This window comes from Aythya fuligula, chromosome 21, assembly GCF_009819795.1.
Source record: "Aythya fuligula isolate bAytFul2 chromosome 21, bAytFul2.pri, whole genome shotgun sequence".
In the NCBI taxonomy this organism is placed as follows: domain Eukaryota; kingdom Metazoa; phylum Chordata; class Aves; order Anseriformes; family Anatidae; genus Aythya; species Aythya fuligula.
The window spans coordinates 6,080,854-6,100,217 of record NC_045579.1 but is presented as its reverse complement, the minus strand read 5'-3'; the positions used below and the strand labels follow the sequence as shown (position 1 = coordinate 6,100,217).

The 19,364-nt window shown below is 42.8% G+C and overlaps 2 protein-coding genes across 2 annotated transcripts; one reads left to right on the top strand and one right to left on the bottom strand.

The window, feature by feature from the left end:
• Positions 1 to 4,925: 4,925 nt before the first annotated feature.
• Positions 4,926 to 12,411, bottom strand: PARK7 (Parkinsonism associated deglycase). The gene is made up of 7 exons (XM_032201573.1): positions 12,196 to 12,411; positions 10,258 to 10,386; positions 9,534 to 9,635; positions 8,830 to 8,889; positions 7,929 to 7,998; positions 5,943 to 6,029; positions 4,926 to 5,376 (listed from the first exon to the last, which is right to left on the bottom strand). The coding sequence occupies exons 2-7, from the start codon at positions 10,345 to 10,347 to the stop codon at positions 5,216 to 5,218; spliced, it is 570 nt and encodes a 189-aa protein (XP_032057464.1). The 5' UTR covers positions 10,348 to 10,386; positions 12,196 to 12,411; the 3' UTR covers positions 4,926 to 5,215.
• A 704-nt stretch (positions 12,412 to 13,115) lies between these two features.
• TNFRSF9 (TNF receptor superfamily member 9) lies at positions 13,116 to 17,587 on the top strand. Its single transcript, XM_032201688.1, has 7 exons — positions 13,116 to 13,437; positions 14,073 to 14,171; positions 14,456 to 14,593; positions 15,025 to 15,091; positions 15,180 to 15,316; positions 15,541 to 15,675; positions 17,463 to 17,587. Exons 1-7 carry the CDS (start codon positions 13,116 to 13,118, stop codon positions 17,585 to 17,587), a joined length of 1,023 nt encoding a protein of 340 aa, XP_032057579.1.
• Positions 17,588 to 19,364: the final 1,777 nt, after the last annotated feature.

The following is a 19,364-nucleotide window of genomic DNA, read 5'->3' as shown; positions in this document are numbered from 1 at the left end:
ACTGGATGTATAAAAGCTCTATTTGGATGAAGTAAAACTCTAAGTTTGAGCCATCCTATAACTCATTATATGTCACATTGACCTGCTATTGCTTAGTATTTGCACAATACAAGCCAAAGACTAACAGCTGAACACGTTTTCAGTTTAAAATGGTGCATTTGTTACAATTTCCCCATCTGATTTAGGAGCATGTTGATAGAAAAATTCCGTAATAGTTTAAAATTACTTATCATTGGCATTGCTGTTCCTAGTTTTCCATTCATTTCTGAACTGCAATAGGCACAGTTACTACTGTACAAATACCACAAAAAGAGCTGTCATTGAAATTGCATTTCCTTCTGTTGCAGCCTTAGTTTTGTTTTTAAAAGTCTGAATGATGTGGTAGGTTTGAAATGTTAAAGGAAAGTATCCTGATAGTCCAGGACAAAGTCACCAATTTTGCAAGGGCAGTTATTACAGTAGGGAGTAGCTGCTGATGGTGTCCAAACTGATAGTATATCAGCTTAATCGTGGGATTCAGGATTAAGATGATGCCCACACCAGTCTTGGTGCAATTCCTACTCAGCAAAATCATTACTATAGACTGTGGCCCCTATGAACACTTCTAATAGTTGTAGAAAATGTATGTTTCTACAACTGCCCATTCCCCACCCCAACCCCCTAGTCCAGCCTAATGTTTTAGTTTCTTGGTAACTTGTTTTCCTAACCTGTTTCTACTCATTTAAAACATAAAACATATGGTAAAGATTCTGTTTCTCATACTTCCTGAGCAATGAAAATCTAGCACACAAAATTTAATTATACTTATTAATATTTGCTAAATACCACTGCAGAGATTTCTGGCTGCTGAGTTTGTGATTAGTATTTGTATAAACTGAAAGAGGCGTTATCCCCACCCATCCTGCATTGTAATTCAGGCCTTGCATAATCCCCGCCCAAATGCCTATTTTCAACCACACAGCTCATTACTTTTTCTGAATCACATATGGAAGCCACACCTGTGATTGCTCATAGACTGTTGCTCTACTATTTATATATTGGTGTGCACCTTGATCCTAGTTGTGGTTAATTTTGGAAAAGGTGTTTTATATTCCGTATTTTAAGTGGTGTGCCACTGAAACATGGTAATTATTACTGCTATTCATTTCCTTACAAAGTGATTCAGAAGACGAGTAGCTTCTCTGTTTAAAACCTGCAGCTTCTTTCTCAAGGTCACCCACCTTTATGACTGAATCCACAGTGAAGAGTGCAAATATACTGACATGAAATGTCAGAGAAAAAAAAAAAAAAAACATGCCAAATTACCCCACCATCACCACCCTGAATCTACTCAAGGGTGCTAAGTGTTTTATCATGATGCCTGAAAACTTTGAGGCCCTCAATGCACAAAGTCTCTGGATCAAGCATAGGATACATGATCCTGACCCCAAAGAATGATCTGTCCACCATCCACCCTGGTGACAGAGATGTGTATTCCTGTTACCTAAATAATTTATTTTGCCTTTAAAAATGTTTATTATTCTCACAGCAACTTGAAGGGCAGGGTCAGCATTACCAAGTACCTTTCTGGAAAGCAACAGGAACGTATGACCAACCCTCCATATATAGCAGTCTTCAGGCCTAAAGTCCTCAGGGAAATTATACATTTCAGAGAAGTCCCCGCTAAAAGACCACTTCATTTCATGCCACATTGTGTCCAGCTGTTGCATGGCAAGACAGCAGGTGGACCTTTGGGAGGATATGTGTTGTCCCCTACTGGCTGTTGAGCAAGGTCCAGAGGAAACCCAAGACACATACTAGGTTGCACCTGGTGACTTCCTTTGTCATCTATCATTGACAAGTTATTCAAGAAGCTTTCCTGCATCCTGGCTGCACACCCCTGCACTTAGAGCTCAAGCAATTTTGAATTGGCATTGTATTATTATGATGCAGACTCTACATCACTTTAGCGCACCAATACGCACGTGGCAATGCAGAGGCTTCTAACAACTCAGGGCGGAGCTGAGAATACACGTGCACACCCTGACAGATACTGTGGCTCATTAGATTAAAAATAGCCTGAACTGCTTTTGCTTAGGGGCAGGGGAATGTCTTCTCACAGAGTCTTGTCTCATCATGTTTTAAGATTAAAAATAATAATAATTTAAAAAATGGAGTGGTCATTTCATTAAAAGCCACAGGGACAGACAGCCCTGTCTAAGATACGAGCTTTTAAAAACGGATGGCAGTGAAGTGAGTGATAGGTGAGTTCCTGCCTCTTACATAGGCTGATGGAGGACTGACATGGGGCTCTAAAACTGAGGAGCTAGCCTGAAGCAAGGATGAGCTGTTTAGCACCTAGCTTCAAGTTCAACGACTTAATGCTAGAGTTTTGTTAAAGACTGAGTCTAAACATCCATGTTTCTTTGGGGTGAGGAGACAGATGCAGTTTTCTCCTATAGTTTTTTTTAGTCATATGATGCCCTGTGCTGGATGGACCCCATCGCTCTCCAGTCAACCGGAGGCCCAGACTGCCTCTTCAGGGAGATAGACAGCAATGCAATCACAGTTTTAGATAACACTACAAGGCACACAGAAGTAAGCTCAAGATTGCTCAGTCTCTCAGGCTGCTGGTCAAGGGTGTTCTGGACCTACTACCTCTCTCAGGTCATACTTCTTCTGTCATCTGAGCCTAATTGGACAAACTTGATCAAAATCAGTCTCCCTGATAAGGCAGGATGCTACTGCATGCCTGGAGCAGTAAAATAAGTAAAGCTGCTGTTTTATAAGCAGTCCAGTTTACAATTTAATGCCTGAGCTTTACACTGGGAAATTCAGTGCAACATAACTGACATTCTAAAGCAACACAAGATACAGGCAGTCCTGCTGGCTACAGCCCTGCAGATTCAGAAAAGCCGATATTCCCTCTAAAGCTGTTGCACACAAAGAAAACCACAAGCGGCCACGACCCTTCCACTGAAACCTAGAGGCCAAGGCCTGCCTCCTGGTTGCAGACACACACTCGAGGAAATTCCTGCTCGGCTCCCGCTGCCAACGGCACCTCCCCAGCGCGTTAAAGCCACGGGGGTGCCGCGGGCCGGGGCCCCCCAAGCCCCGCACGGGGGCGCGATAACGCTGCCGGCGGGGCCCGGACCGGGCGTTCAGGCTTCCCATAAGGCGCCCCCTGCCGCTACGTTTTTCTTTATTATTTTAAGGTTTTCAATGCTCTGTAGTCCCCAGTGAAGAAAAAAAAAAACACAGCAACAAGCCTTTTCTCCTCCCATCCCCGTTGGATCTCCCCTGTCCGTGGTGTGTAGGTTCCCATCCTCCAACTGTCCTTGGACACCTCGCATTTTTGCCCCAAGAGATTTATTTGAAAGCTAATAGCAAAGCTCGTAAAGGATCTCAGAATTGCATTATTCCTAGTTTCCTTCTTGAGCAGCAGTGTTTTCTACTCTTACTCTCGCTGAACTCACATCTCCAGGCTTACTTACTTCATTGCTCACTTTTTTTTTGATGACTCCTGTGCTATGTTTACAACCCCTTGGTCTTCGGCATCACCCATACCAACTTAAAATCGTTCCTTGATTTTTAGGTGCTCTGTCACCCTCACAATAAAGAAGTGCCCTCATACATTCAGACGGAACTTCCTGTGCTTCAGTTTGTGCCCACTCTTGTCCTGTCACCACTGGGCACAAAAATAAAATATTAAATGCTTGGTAATAAAATATTTCTGGAAGCCTAAATGCAATACAAGCATGGAAATATTTTCCTTCTACTGCTATAAAGTACAATCCAGAAATGCACAGCTTTTCCTGTATTCTGAATCATGCCCATTTACAAAACAAATGGTTATTCCAGGTTCCAGAACAATCTCTCCGTAATTCGGTTTACATTTGCATGGCAATACCAGTTAGACATGTAGATGTAATGAACAAGCCTGTCCAGTCTTAAATAGATTGCAATTTTTGCTTATTTTGAGCGTATTTCAAAGCTAGAGACATATGAAAGCTTTTCTGAACAAACTGGAGGAAGAGCATATAGCTAAAGGTGTTCTCCCAGTAAATACTAACACTATAGAGACACTGCCTAATTCTAAGCATGCAAAAGTACCAATGTATTCCATTATCAAAATGCAGTAAACGAGAAGCAACTTGTACTTGTTTTCCCTTAAAATTACCAATCATAAAGGAACTGATGCAGTCATTTTCTGAAGTTCAGACTACACTTCAGATGTATGCAGAACCGAGTCTCTAGATGCTGTGGTAAATTCAGAGTTCACTGAGGTGCCATTAAGCATTATTGCTGTCAGTCAGAATATAGTTACTTAGTACAAGAAAGGTAATAGACAAAAATCGTTCCCAAATTCTTAATTCTCATGGAAATATGTCTCTACTACTTCCTCTACAGAGCTATCCAACAACTCCTCTAAACCAGCATATGCTCACTTAAGCCAGGCTTGAAGCAAAATCTAATTTCCAAAAAGCAGAAAGAAGCACTGCTTCTGGTGGTAAACCGCTAAGTCCAAAACTTCCCATGTTATGTTGATGGTTAGCTGCCTAAATAGCTTGATGAATCCACAATCATTTAATTTAGAAAACAAAATCAAATGGTATCAATGGCATGGACAAGCTCCTAGCTACAGGAACTGTAGGCTGCTTAATAAGAGAACATTCCCACTTACATGCTACATTAGAATTAGTTACATTAGTTACATGCTGCATTAGAATGACGATTACCTATTGGCCTTATTTATATAATGCAAATTAAATAGTGTTTTCAACAAATTCTAGGTTACAATTTAACAATTAATTTTGGCTCATACTTCAAAAGAACCATGTGAAATACTAGATAGAAATTGCTTTGAACAGTACATTGTTAGCCATGATGGTAAAAAGGTGCCACAGGTCTGGGATGGGAGAAAACACAAAGAAACACCACACAAGCAGAGTTGCTTCATTTTTATTTATCACTAAACATTTGTCCATGTGATTTGTAAATGCCATCCAAGAGATAAGATTATTAAAAGCTGGCTTCTTTTTAGTGATAAAGCTTTTTGCTAACAGGATCCGGGAACAAAGACCATTAGTTTGTAAGACGTCCCAATACAGGTGAGTACTGCTGCTAATTTCAACCGCAATTAAATGGGATTTACAACAGTGCATCTTTTTGTTATTCTACGAAGGATAAGATTCTCCTTCTGAAATTGTTCTAATCCCTGTCCCACACCATCTCTTCACTCTTTCAATACTAGTGGTGCCTTCACCTGTTCGGCCACTTCCTTCCCCATCAGTGTTTCAACAATGGCCAACCCAAACTCAAAGCTGGTACCAGGGCCACGGCTGGTGAGGATGTTCCCATCTTTCTCCACGCGGCTCTCGGAGTAGCAGTAGTGAGCTGGGGGTGGTGGTGGTGACAGAATAGAAAGAGAATCAGTCTCCAGCACAGATCCACAGATGCCACAGAGCACAAAGCTGTCTCCCACAGGGCACGGACCACAGGCTATGGCAACTGAGCAGTGTTGGCCTCTGACAACATCAGAATGCTCTACAGTATGCATCTCAAACACCTATGCAGGCCAAGCCCACCATGGGTTCTGCATCCCTATCCCTCCAGAACCAAGCAACCCATCACTGCACATGGTCCTCAGAGAGAAAAATGGCCCCTTGAGAGCTCTGCCAGCTTATTCACATGGCATGTGAGCACACCTCTGATTCCACAAGCTCATTGAGAAGCGCTCACTGTGCCTCTTGGCTCCCATGGGGTTATTTTTGGAAGTCAGACTGCATTTGTAAATCAAAGAACTAAGGAAATTCGGAGATACAAAATAAGATACAAATTCAGAAAAATTCAGAGATACAAAATAAGATACAAATGTTATTTACCTTTCTTTACATGAAGAGTTCAGCTAAAATCATTTCTGAGAAGGGTTTAGAGAGAAACCTATAAAATTAATTACATACCTCCATTCATCATTTTATCTTTGGCCAAGGGATGTGTTGTGACTTTGCTTCCAAACCCTATCCCATGTGCCAGAAGGGCAGTAGGACCTGTATGGACACACAGTTGCATCTGTGAGGAACTTTTCTTCTACAAACACTTAAGAACATACATTCAGGCACTAGGCCCTCAAAGGCCCAGATCTCACTGTGGGAAGACTACTTATAAAATTGATACTGACTTTACCTCTGAAGCAAAAAGCCTCAAAAAGAACATAGCTGTAATAGCTATATACTCTCTCCCATTCTATTATACAAAATGTCTTGTACAGAGAAGCATATGAAGAACAGAAAGTTTAGAGAACGCTCAGCTTAAGCACCTATCCTACCAGTGACAGTGCTGCCTTATGAAAGAATCAAGAACAATGGTCACTGCACTTTTTATTTCAAAAACTGCTTGAAGTTAAGTAGTGATGAGTCTATATTGTAATCTGAACATAACTAGGTACAGTTATCTTACTACAATGTTGAGTCTTGACTTTAGAGACCTAACTGATAAAATTTCACTTGAAAAGGCCGTTACATGTTGGAATTGTATGCCAAGCAGTATTTTGTACAGATTATGGGCTAACAGCTAAGTTTTGGGTTTTAACAGCCTCTTTTCTTTTCTTCACTTCCTCCTTGGAGGAGGAAGGAATTTGTATAAAGTCTTATAAAGTCACCCAACAGAAAATCCTTAGGGGAATTCCAAAAGAAACTGAATATAGGATTTGCCTGAAGCAAATTTCGTTTCTGCACATTTGATTCATTTCTGATATAGTCCAGGAAATTATCTTGTGTTCAGCTAGAAATCAGCTCTGAGAAGCATTATACCCAAGATAAATGAACTCTCCTGTTTACAAGCAAATGCCTTTACTGGGCCACTAAGAAGTTGTAATCGTTCTGCAACAAATATGGATAGAAGAGTAGAAGACCACCACTGCCAAATTCAAGAATATTAACAACTCTGTATGCATATTGCCCAACTGAGGAACAAAACCAAAACCAAACCAAACCAACATCTATATACAAGACTCCCAAAAGATTGAAAAATATTCCATAAATACACTGTTATAATGTATTTTATAAACTCATCATCACTCTCCTTATACTTGCCTACACATACCTAAGCCAACCTCTCAGTTCAATTGCTGTTCTGGTTTTGGCTGGGATATTTAATTTTCTTATTAGTAGCTGGTGCTTTTAGTGTGGGAATAACGTTGATTAATACACTGATGATTTAGGTGTTGCAGGGCAGTGCTTACACTAAGCCAATGACCTTTCAGTTTCTCATGGCTGTTCTGCCAGTAAAGAGGCTAGGGGAATGCACAAGAAGCTGGGAGGGGACAGATGACCCCAACTGGCCAGTTGGATATTCCATACCATATGATGTCACATACAAATTTCATGAAGAAATTAACTAGATATCTGGCTGTGCAGAATATGTAAACAGACAACCCTCTCCACAGAGTGATTCCATCTTCTGCTTCCACTCAGCTGAGGAAGAGTGAGTCTGTAATTCTATATTTACAGCCTCCCTTCTGAAGCTAAAGGGCAGAGGAGAAGATGTGAGACAAATTTATAGTAATGATGTTCTGCCAGCACTGTGTCCTTACAGAAAGATCACCAGAATAAGCAAGTATTTTGAAAAAAAAAAATCCTAGAACTTATTTTATTTATTTATTTATTTTATTTTTAAGACACTAACCTAACTGATTGGAAAGAACTGGGTACCAAGCAGAACTGCAGAATTTGCAGGATAATTATTCACAATATTCCATTGACCTCCTCCTGCTAAGTTTGCACAAAATTCAAATGTTCAAATTTGTATTTGCATATAGTACAAATTTCTGCCACTAAGTTACAGGAATAAAGATTCCTAAGCCAGGGTAACTCTTTGTATGCCCCTTCAAGTATATCCAAGTTTCAATATCCAAATATTTTACAACGCAAGATATTTGATTGACTAACCTGCACATATAGCAGCAATCAGGCCTTTTCTGCTTTCCTGATCCTTCAAAATGTCTTTAACAGCAGAAGACTGTACAAAGATACAGGAAGTCATTGATTTGGGTTGATTATATGAAGCATAGTTGAAATATTTTCCATTGCAAATTTGTGAGCAAGATTTACAGAAACAGCTGACAACTCTCCATCCTAACTCAGGACAGAGGGCAATGAAAACATTAAGGGGAGGAAGAAAAACTGAAACCAAAAAGTACTTCCCCCACAAACAATTTGCAAGGAAATCAGAAGGAACTGCAAGGAAATCCTTGACCTACATAAAAGCAGGCTATTCTATGGCCACAGGAAGTCATTGTTCAAGAACTTCATGAGACAAACAGGACAGAGCATTCACCTCCAGCTAGTCTGCATCATTCTTAAAGATTTATAACATATATTTGTCTCACATTCCATGGCTTAGAAACTGTGTGATATTATCCGAGTGCTATTTGTCAGATTCACTCGTTTGTCTGCCTGCCTTCCATATGGCATAAATACTACAACAGTTTTGCACCAGAGAGAGACTTCTTGAGTAAAAGCACAAAGAGTCCTCTGGGTTTGTCCTGTTTCAGTCTTCATGTAACTAAATCTTCATTTGCAATTATTTCAGTTTCATGAGATTATGAAGAAAGACCTTTGCACAATTTTGAGCAGTCTTCCATTTTTGCTCAGCTTAACTAGGCACTCAAATCCAAGAATTTACAGAGTTGTCCCCCTGTATATATGCAAGAAGGCTTAAGATTAACAATTACTTACCTCTTACTCATTTACTCAGATGTCGTACCGAACTTGAAGGATTACTAAACAAGTGCAGACCACCTACTACCCATGAGAATGCTGATCAACCTTTAAAATACCAGAACTTTACCTCTGACAAGTTTTGCGCACCGAGGTTACCTCCAGGCAGGACAATGACATCGTAAGGCCCCTAAACAAACAAAAGACAAAACTGTTGTGTTGAACATTGGCTGGTATATTTGTCCTATTGTTTTAAGGACACTACAGTTGAGTCAAGTGAGAGGCAAACGGATCTGCCTTTTCTTCCACTGAACGACACTTTTAAGAACACAGAGATAGATCCAATTATGGAACAACATATTATTTCCTTTTCCAGCAGCAGCCTATTATTGATGAAGTCTGTCACAGAACAAACTTCTAAGCCTAGTGAATTTACAAGCTTCAGCAAGCAAACTGCAGCTCATGCACTGTGAGGACAAGTGTTTTTGCTGAACCTTCTTTAGTGTTGCTTAGCTTTCCATCAGAAGTTTTTTGTTGTTCCAAATCGTGATATTTTGGCATGCTGACAAACATGAAAAATAAAGTCCTATGTTTGACACTGCACACAAAAACAATACTTGCTCAGAATTATGAAATCTTGGCATGCTGTGAAGTAGAACAACACTTAAGGGACAATTGTACTGCAGGATGGGCAGGTCTGTGAGTCACTATGGCACAGAGCGAAGATAACACGCAACATATCTCTAAAGGTAACGTATAAGCTTTAAGAATTAATTTCTGAAACTGTAAGAGAGGCCTTATTGATCATTATACCAAATTGAGGTGATGACCAACCTCTTTTCTTGCATCTTCTAGACTGGCATCAGGACAAATGAAGACATCTCGACTGCACTGCACTGGATCTTTTCCTGTTAGGCCTGCAACAGTCACCTTGATCTAACAGAAGAATATGTATATCATTACAATTCAAGAATTTAGGACATTTTTCTTAGCTATTAGTTTTGAAATGGTACATAAAATGAGCCAAGCAATATGAAAAACTGGCAAAAACAGAGCAACACTTGAACTCCAGATGATAATACTGTGTACAACTACAGATGCAAAAGTTAACAAAGAACATTCCACTAGGTAGAATTCAAGTTAGTAACACAATTTTAAAAGCTCAAGGAGAATTATGTAATGTCATGAGCTTGATGAATACTGAGCTGGTCAAATGCCTACAATAAAAACAAAACAAAATAAAAACAAAACACCCTACTGCTATTCATGGGAGTAGATACGGTTTTTGATAGGGTAAGATTTACTTGAAACATCTGCTCTAGTTCACTTTTAACCTCAGGCTCATATTTAAATGTTTCTTTAGCAGAAACGTAACTTGTTACGTATGCTTATTCGGAGCACAACACAAATAATTCTAACCAGTAAGAAGGCATAGATAAACTTTTACCATATGCTACAGACTCCACCTTAAACTCCCAGTAATGAACATTAATTTGCAGCAAAGATTTTCACTTCACCATGCACTCATTAAAAGACTTTTCATTGTCTGCATACTCACCCCAGCTCTTCTCATAATATCAGTGGGGATTACAGTTTCCATTTCCTCTGCCCCTTTTGCTAGAATTACCAATGCTCTTTTCGAGGCCATGTCTTAAGGGGCTGCTGTTGAGTGAGAAGTTTGTGAAAGCTAAGGGGGTTGGGGTGAAAGACAGGCAGAGAGACAGAGAGTGATGTGGTTAAAAAGCAAATCCCTTAGTACAAATCCTTCCTAACAGTAAAGTTTAGCAGCAAGTAATTTGCATTTTTTACATTACCTTCCATTTAAGCAATGTCAAAACCACTCACTAGCCTTAACTGATATTCATAGCAGTCTTATTTAACCAAAGAGCTTTTTACAAATAATTGCAATACTAAGGGATTAAACCATTTGTGCACTGGGAGACACAGACCATCAGCACCAGAACAAGAAACAACTTGGCCTGATCAAGACTACATGAATTCAGTATGCCAGAGAGAAGGGCTCAAGGTGGGTGGCAGGGTTATTTTCAAGTTGCACACCCTCACTCATACCCAGACTACTGACTCCTACCCAGGTCAACATTTACAAAAAGAGCTTGTATGAGCTTTGACCTCATGTCTGGTATTTAGTTTCCGCACAGCATACTTCATTAAGTTTCCTGTGACTTACAATGACTCTATCAGTGCCCCTGCAAAGCCTGAGCAATAGATTTTCTGGGTATTTCACAATTTTGTGGGGGAGAAATGTGTGCACATGTGTGATGGGGGAGCAGACCACAGAATTTAGCAAATGGAAAGAACTAGGCTTAAGAATATTTTTTTTTTAGCTCTTAAATTCACATGAGGTGAGTGACCAAATTTCCACTGGAAGGTTAAGTTAAAGTAACTTTAACTACATCATGTAAAAACACACATTAACTTATGCTGGTCTGACAGAAGTCTTTGTAAGCATCTATGATGTGAAAGAAGGCATTTCACAGATCACTAACTCTATGAGACAGATTTTTTTTTTTCTTATGTAAGGAATTTCCACCCAGAAATGCACACGGAGTACCTGGAAGCTCTTCTCAAAATGAGATCCGCACTTAGTTGTCTTCATCAAAGAAACCTATCCCCTCACCCCGCTTCAACTTCATGTATTTTCAGGTTTTGTCCTTACAGTAAGCCTCTTTTTGAAAGACAATTTCTAGAATGCAATAGCATGCAGCAGAATGCCCTGTCATGGAGAACCAGCCTCAGCAGGCAAATTCAGAGTGTTAAATCCCACTTTTAGTGAGGTTTTATGTACTGTCCAACACAAGGCCAACTGAGCAAGTACAGTGAAGTCACATCATCAGCAATGATTTCAGGACAGCCCAGAGATATGCAGGAGCTCTTCTGGATGGTGTATGCTTATTGTGACAATATTTCTTACAGATTTGACTAACTAGAATCAGACACCTTGAATAGCCACAATGCAGATATACTGCATCTACTTATTAATGGGGAAAAATACTCTAGGTAAGTAGCTTGTATCCCTCTCTTTCTTTAGCTCTTTAGATGCAAACAGGCATCTGATCCTAAAACCTCTTTTCCCCAACCTTTCCCTGCCACCCTTGGACATTTATTCTGATATACTGACAGATTCCTCAGTTTTAATACTGTTTGTTATGTGGGTGCCTATGTGGATACCTGTCATGCCACAAATAGTACTAGGGGAAGATTAAGCTTTCTGGGAAGGTAGAACCAAGTTGTGCAGACATAGCAGGCTGTATACACACATTAAATACAAGCCTGTTTGCTTCCCAGCGCCACCAACAGCACAGGCTGCCCCAAATCTTTAAGCTAAATATAATCCCCTGCGCAGTGCATGCAATTTGCTCAAGATGGTCGCTTTTGGCGGGTGGCTGAATCACAAACCGTAGAAAGGCCAGATAGAAAAAAAAAAAAAAAAAAAAAAGAACGACTACAAAAAGAAATCACTTTCCAACGTGCTGACCAGCAGGAGATATTTTCGCCTCAGCCACGACGACAAGAAAGCGACCTCCTCACCGCGACCGCCGCCAGGCTCCGAGACACCCCGGCAGGCCTCCGGGCCTCCCGGCACCTCTCTATCGGCCTCGGGAACCCCGCTCCCTCCACGAAGGGCAACCGGCAGCCGGCTCCTCGCCCTCTGGACCCCCGGGGGGGCTCCTCCGGCCCGGTACGACCCGATCCAGCGCCCCGCCGAGCCCCGCGCGGGCGGCAGCTCCGACTCACCTCAGCCGCAGCGCGCTCGACGCTGCGCGGCCCCGCCCCCGCGCCCGCCCCCTCGGGCAGGACCCGGCGCTCGGCCCCGCGCCCGCCCCCCATTTTGGTTGCTCGTTTGCCCCTTTTCGGCTGACGAAATGCTTTTTTTTTTTTATTATTTTTTTTTTTTCTCACGCGTCACCCACTCACGCCAGCATAATCACACAAGATACACGCGGCTTTATAAGCGAGCTGCTTCTGCTCTCCGCCAGGCGGCCCTCAAAAAAAAAAAAAAAGAAAAAGAAAAAAAAAAGCCGCGCGGAAGCACAGAGAGAGAAAAGCAAAAGCAAGTTAGCTCGGTTACTCTCTGCTTCCCATCAGTGAGCGATGTTCGGTCACGTCCTGGGAGGCAGGGCCTCAAAATGCATAGCGGTTGTTTGGGAGGACAGACATCTTCATGAGGAGCCCCCCTTTCGCCTTTCCTAGCTCTGAGTGTGACCCCCCAGGGCACGGAATATCCCTTTAGCCGGCTTAGCTCAGCTGCCCTGGGGATGTTCCCTCCCCATCACTTGCTGGGACTCCATCCCAGCCAGCCCCAGCGCAGCCCCGGCAGCCACTTCATCCACCGCTTCTCCAGTGACGGGGCGGTTCAGCAGGCACACAAGCACGGGTCACCCAACCGCAAGCGCGATGCACGACGAAAGTCCCGACTGGGAGCCCTCCCGGCTACGAGTGCAGCTCCTGCCCCTCTCCCGAGGAGGTGGAGAAAGGTTTTGTGTGCCCGAGGGCTGTCGCAGGCGGAGAGCGGCCGCGGGGAGCCGCAGGGGCGGGGCCGTGTCGCGGGGCCTCGTGCCTCCAGGCCCGCGGGCGCGGACGAGCCCTGGGCCACCCGACGGCCACTTCTGGCCCCGGTTTGCCGGGCACCGCCGTGCTCGGCCCGGCCCGGGCTGCGGCATCAGGCTCGGAGCTGCCCGAGGCGGCGCTGAGCGCCCGAGGGTCGCATCTCCTCGGGGTGCGGTGCCCGTAGGGCCACGCGTGCTTCGCGCTGTGTCTCGTATTTGCGCGCTGTCCCGGCACACCGAGTGCTCTCCGCTCGCCGCCGCCGCCGCGGAGCCGTTTCCAGGCTCGGTCGCAGCCCCCCTTGGCCTCCCAGTGCCTCCCCTACCGCACCCCTCGAGCCGGGCCGTGCCCAGCGACCGGCTGGCGGCCAGCACCGGCCGGACCTCCGAGCCCACCGCGGGCTTTCCGCGCGGGCCTCAGCGGGAAGCCCCGACGGGGGGGGGGCGGCGAACGCTGCCCGGCAGAGTCCGGGGGTCGCGCCGGCAGGCCGGAAACCCCCGCCGGGCCGGGGTTTCCCCGCCGCCCCCGGGCTGACGCAGCCGAGGCTCGACGGGGGCTGCCCCTAAGGGCCGGCGCCCGCCGCCCCGCGCGCACTTCGAGCCGTCCGCGCCGCCGCGCACCGACCCCATGCGAGCCGCAGCAGCGCGGCCGCTTCTCCCGGCGGCGCTGCTCGCTCTGGCGCTGGCGAGCGCCGCTCCCGGCGGTGCCAAATGCCCGGCGGGTGAGAGCGACGGCCGGGCACGGCTGGGTCGCGGGGAGCCGGGCCCTGCGGCTCCTCTGCAGCTTTTGTCTGTCTCGGCCCTGCAGGTACCTTCGTGGCGAGCGCCGGCTGCCGGCGGTGCCCGGCCGACACCTTCTCCAGCACCGCGGGACTCAGCAGCTGCACCGTGTGCCGCAAGTGCGAAGGTATCGGGAGGCGGTGGGGGTCCGGATGGGGTGGTGGGGTTTAACCTCCGCCTGGATTGGGGGAAGTTTAAAAAAAAATGTAAAAAAAAGGAAGAAAGAGTACTCATTTGTCATGTCGTTGTAAGTGGAGATGTTACCAGTGAAGCAACGTGATGCATCTCACCGAACTGACCAGCTTTAATTTCTGTAAGAGTAAAGGTCCCAGGCCTTTGCTGCACTAGTTTTTGTGTATTTGCTTTTTTTGTTTGTTTGTTTGTAACATCAGGCTCATTTGCACCTTCCAGGAAGATTCACGTATTCAAAAACGTGCTCACCAACAAGCGATGCCGAGTGTACCTGCAAGGACGAGTACCAATGCGGTGGCAACGGCTGCTCCCGGTGTGACAGCTTCTGTGGCGTGGGCAAGGAAAGAACTGGGAGCGGTAAGATTGCCTTCCCTGCTAGCTTAATGCGCTTGCATCCCCAGCACCTTACACAGCACGGCCTCTTGCACGTCTCTGAAAGAAGTACAGCAAGGATGTCCTAAGATAAAAGCTGCTGGTGCTGTTTGCATGCTGTGTGCAGTGAGCGCAGTAGCAGACAAGCCCACTGAAATCACGCACCAGTTGGTTCTCTGCATGACACTTCTTTTGTTGCCAGCATGTAGGAAACTTTATCCAAGTATTGTACTAGTACATAGCTCACAGGGATGGGCATGGGGAAGGACTTGCCATGAATGCTTAGAGCAACATAATAAGATAAAAGTAATTCTGTGAATGTAGATCATAGTTACTCTAAGCTGTTAAAAATAATGTTTCACGTGTTGTTTTGTATGCTCGTCTTGTAAAAACATATCTGTCCTTGTCTGTTGAAGGTTGCCAGACTTGCCGTTATGGAACTTTTAACGACCAGCCAAATGGCTCCTGTAAAAATTGGACAAAGTAAGTAAGCTAAAAATAAATGCTGTAGCTTGACTGGACTTTTTTCCATTTTTTTTTTTCCTTTTTTTCCCCTTTAAATGTCTTTCAGGTGCTCGGCAAACCAGGTTGTGGAGCCTGGAACTGCATCAAAAGATGTGGTTTGCAAACATACTTCAGATAACCCCACTTTAGCCACTATTCTACCTACCACTTCTCCTGGGATTCCACTTTTTGTCACTGTGCCAGGTGAGTCACTGTGTAATATTGCCTACAGAGATGAGGAATCATGACCAACATACTATAGCTTTTTCACTTAGTGTTTAAAGCATGAGAAAGTCCTTTCTCATATCCATTTTTCAAGACTAATCTAGAAGCAGCCATGTTCAAATGGAGACAAGGAAGTCAACTGATTCAAGTGCAGTAGAATTTTGCTCTGTAGCACTTCGTAAAGAATGTTCTTTGCTTTGTAGGGAAGAATATCCAGATGGACATTATCAGAATTTCACTTGCTGTAGCTGGGCTGTTGTGCCTAGTATTTCTGCTACCTTCGTGTATATTCTTCAGCATCTGGCAGAAAAAGAAACTACATGCTGTCTTCAAGAAAAGTAAGATAGATCCGCTCCTCAATTTCGTTTATCTTTTTGAAACGAGACAGAAATCAGGAATCCACATTTTTGAAGTCTCTTTAAAAGGTAGCTGCAGATATTTTTTTTTTTTTCTGGAAGTTTGAAATAGTAACTGAAAGGAAAATTAATTTTGTTAATTTTTATTAAAAATAAAAAGAGTTTTTATTAAAAACTCTTAATTATCAGTGGGTGTTTTAGCAGTATTACAGGCTAACTGCAAGCATATCCATAGAAGTGAAGTATCCATGCAGGTGGAAGAGCTTAACTGAGCTTTACTAATCTAATGTAAGGGTCAGTTCTGTCACTTTCAAGTACCATCCTTGGCATGCATGGCAATAGCACCTTCCATTTCTGTCTGTCAGAAACAGTATCAGTGGCCTAGTATCAGTATCTCTGAAGTTTGGCTTCAGTAGAAGAGGGGTTATCAATCACAGATTTTTTAAGGTTGGAAGGGACCTCTGAAGGTCAGCTGGCCCAATGCCCTGCTCAGAGATACTCAGAGCAGGTTGCCTAGGACCATCTCCAGGCAGCTTTTGAAGATCTCCAAATGAGGAGACTCCACAAGCTCTCTGGGCAACTTGTGCTAGTGCTCAGTCACCTGCACAGTAACAAAGTGCTTCCTGATGTTTAGATGGAACCTCTTGTGTTCCACTTTGTGCCCATTGGCCCTTGTCACGGCAGTGGGCTCCACTGAAAAGAGCCTGGCTCTGTCTTACTTGCACCCAAAGCTGGAGTCAGGTCTGCACTGTAGTAGCAGTTGGAACATGCTGCTGAAGAGATGCAGAACCAGCCTGAATCTAGCACTGCCCTCTGAGGAAGCACAAGATTACTACACAAAGATGAGGTGGATTGCATTCAACAGTTTAACAAGTTCTAGTTTGGCTCTACCTAAAGCTTTTTTTTTTTTTTTTTTTTTTTTTTCATTTAGAGTGAACTGTACAGTATCTGTATGTATTACCTAAGCTTTCCAATTATTTGGAGAATACTAGTCCGTATTACCTTGGATAATGGAAAGTGACTGTAATCATAAGTTAAGCTACCAGAAGAAAATTTGCTTGCAGTTTCCTAAGTGTTCCAAATCAGGACTTTTCTCCCAGTCCTTTGCAGCTGACACTGACATAGCTGTTAGCAAAAGTATGTATTATCTTAAAATTAACTGGAAGCAACAGACTTTGGAAAGGAGGGGATGGGTGGTCCTGTGTGGAGATAGGAGTTGGACTTGATGAGCCTTGTCAGTCCCTTCCAACTCAGGATGTTCTCTGAGTCTGTGATCTTGAGACTTCTAAATTGTGTCTGAGTGAGCATGTACATGTCACTCTTTTGCACTGCCCTGCATAAAAAAAGTTAATACTATAATTACCCTTCAAACTAGAAGCAACTAGAAGAAAATAACAAGGTTGTTTGTGTTGTTGTTCTGTTTTTAAATTTATCCTAACAGATAAGGGGTTGATCTTTTAGGGTAATTCTGAATACAGGAGAGTATGTTACTCAGACAAAAATAAACAAAAAAACAACAATTCCAAGTTAGTCTTCCTTTCATCCTTGTGGCAAACAGTACAAGTAGCAGCTGTTGCATTAGGGAAAACAAAGTACTATAAGTTAGTTTTATTAGAAATAATGTTGTTGAGGAATAATTTCACGCCAAATTACGGAATCACGTGGAAAAATAATTCTTGTTGACTTCCTGCAGTTGTGACTTGAGGAAGAGTGAAGTAGGATGGTAGAATAAAAACAACAGAAAGTGAACATTTGCTCTTTTTCTTTAGTGCATACTACACCTGAACAATCAGTTCAGGAAGATGCCTGCAGCTGCCGCTTTCCTGAAGAAGAACAAGGTGAATATCAGGACTGTGGCAAATCCACAGAATTCAGAGATCTTTTGGAGAAATAGGAATTGGACTGTCCAGGTCAACCATATTTGTGTTTCCTTTTAGAATACAGAACAAGAACCTGTTTACATAAATAGGGAGAAAACATAATCTGTGAATTTCAGAGTGCTACATAGCCCAGTGAGGAAGGAAAAAAACATATCTTTCCTAATTTTTTAAAAAGTAAAAATATATAAAAATATCTAGTTTGTTGACTTTCTTTATCTAGGACTAGGAATCATATTTCTAAGAAGTAGTGCTCAATCTAAATTTAGTACCGTGCTTAAAAAAGAGATAAAAGAAGGCAGTATGGCTTTCTCGTTCCTCTTATAAATGGTGTCTGAGCCATAACGTACATGTAGTCTGAAAGCATTTGTCACTAAAAAGGAGATCAGTAGCACATCGGAGAGCCACATGTGATGCTCATGGTCTCTGTGTTACCGTTACCAGTTCAGCTGTCCTCTTGAGTGTAGAGCTGCAGCTCCTCCTATATCATGGCTCAAACCCAACAGTATTGGGTTCCTTTTGCAGCTACAGATAGATCTCATTTCAAATTTTCAGTTGCCATCAGACATGGAAACAGATACCTGGCCTGACCACCACACGCCTCCTTGTGTAGGAGAGGAAGATATAAAAATCTAGAGCTGTAAAGTGTTTTGTAACAGTTTGTGTGTGCTGCTGTATTCTGCTGATTGCCTTAGAAGAGGTAGTGGAAACTCTGAGAAAAGCTGTGGTTGACTTGCTCTTAGAAAGGGATGTTACTGTGCAGCTGGACTGTAACACATTCTGTTCTACAGGGTTCAGCTTTGATCTTTTAGGTGATGTAAATATATTATGTACATTGCAGATGAGGTATATGTAGAACGTGATACATTTCTGGTACTATTTCTGTAACTTTGAGGTTGGAAAGATTTTAACATCAGACAGTGTATCTGTCTTTTTGATCAATTACTGTTACTTTGGTCTTAAAGAGAAAAAAGAAAATGAATGTTTGAGTCACAGCAATGATATCATTTTTAACCTTTTTCAAAACCAAATATTTTATTTCTTCAGTAAAAGTTGTTCAAAAATAGAATGAAAACCCACCAACCTGTCGTGTAAAGGGTAATTTTCCTATATGATTCCAACTTAGAGAAGGATGCTGTTGTGTTTGAAGAATAACAGCCCATTTCTTCATTCAGCACAAAATCAAGATAGCAGATTATTTTCACCAAACCATGGTTACTAATTTTGATAAACTTCCTGTTTTGTAACTTCTTATACACCTTAGGAAATCAGTGTAGTAACCCTGAACTGTAAAGTTAAGTATATTTAAATAAATTATTTGTTTTAAGTCCCTAGTCCAAGTCTCCTTTCATCTCTATTCATAAGAAATAAGTGACTAGTAAGCCAAGTTCACAAAAACTTAAAAGACACAGATAGGACATATGAAAACCTACCAATATTTATAAATCAGAGTGGCCTTTACAGCTGGGGAGGATATTTTAGAACCAGATAAAATAGTTCTGCATACATTTTGAAATACCCAGAAGACTGTGAAAAAATACAGATTCTTTAATATCTGAATAAACTTACCAGTTCACATAGAAATAATGCAGATCAGTCCTTCTGAGCTGTAACTGTTGTCTGCTTTCTGAAAATATTTATTTTCTGAACAGTCTTTTTAATTTACTGTGTGGTAAGCAAAAAGAAACTGGGAATGCCATGACGACTCCAAAGCAGGCCAGGTGGCTGAGAATGAGGTAACAGGACAGATGTAAGCTTTTCGCATTTCGATTTGTTTTTTTTGGAAGTCAGAAA

What these genes read in the sequence shown, in the direction of transcription:
- PARK7 (XM_032201573.1), bottom strand. Translation starts at nt 10,347, where the DNA reads ATGGCCTCGAAAAGAGCATTGGTAATTCTAGCAAAAGGGGCAGAGGAA. An exon ending in ATATTATGAGAAGAGCTGGG is followed by an intron (nt 9,636 to 10,257) that starts GTGAGTATGCAG and finishes TTCTTCTGTTAG; the next exon opens with ATCAAGGTGACTGTTGCAGG. An exon ending in AGATAAAATGATGAATGGAG is followed by an intron (nt 5,377 to 5,942) that starts GTATGTAATTAA and finishes CACCACCCCCAG; the next exon opens with CTCACTACTGCTACTCCGAG.
- TNFRSF9 (XM_032201688.1), top strand. Translation starts at nt 13,116, where the DNA reads ATGCACGACGAAAGTCCCGACTGGGAGCCCTCCCGGCTACGAGTGCAG. An exon ending in CAAGGAAAGAACTGGGAGCG is followed by an intron (nt 14,594 to 15,024) that starts GTAAGATTGCCT and finishes TGTCTGTTGAAG; the next exon opens with GTTGCCAGACTTGCCGTTAT. An exon ending in TCCTGTAAAAATTGGACAAA is followed by an intron (nt 15,092 to 15,179) that starts GTAAGTAAGCTA and finishes AATGTCTTTCAG; the next exon opens with GTGCTCGGCAAACCAGGTTG.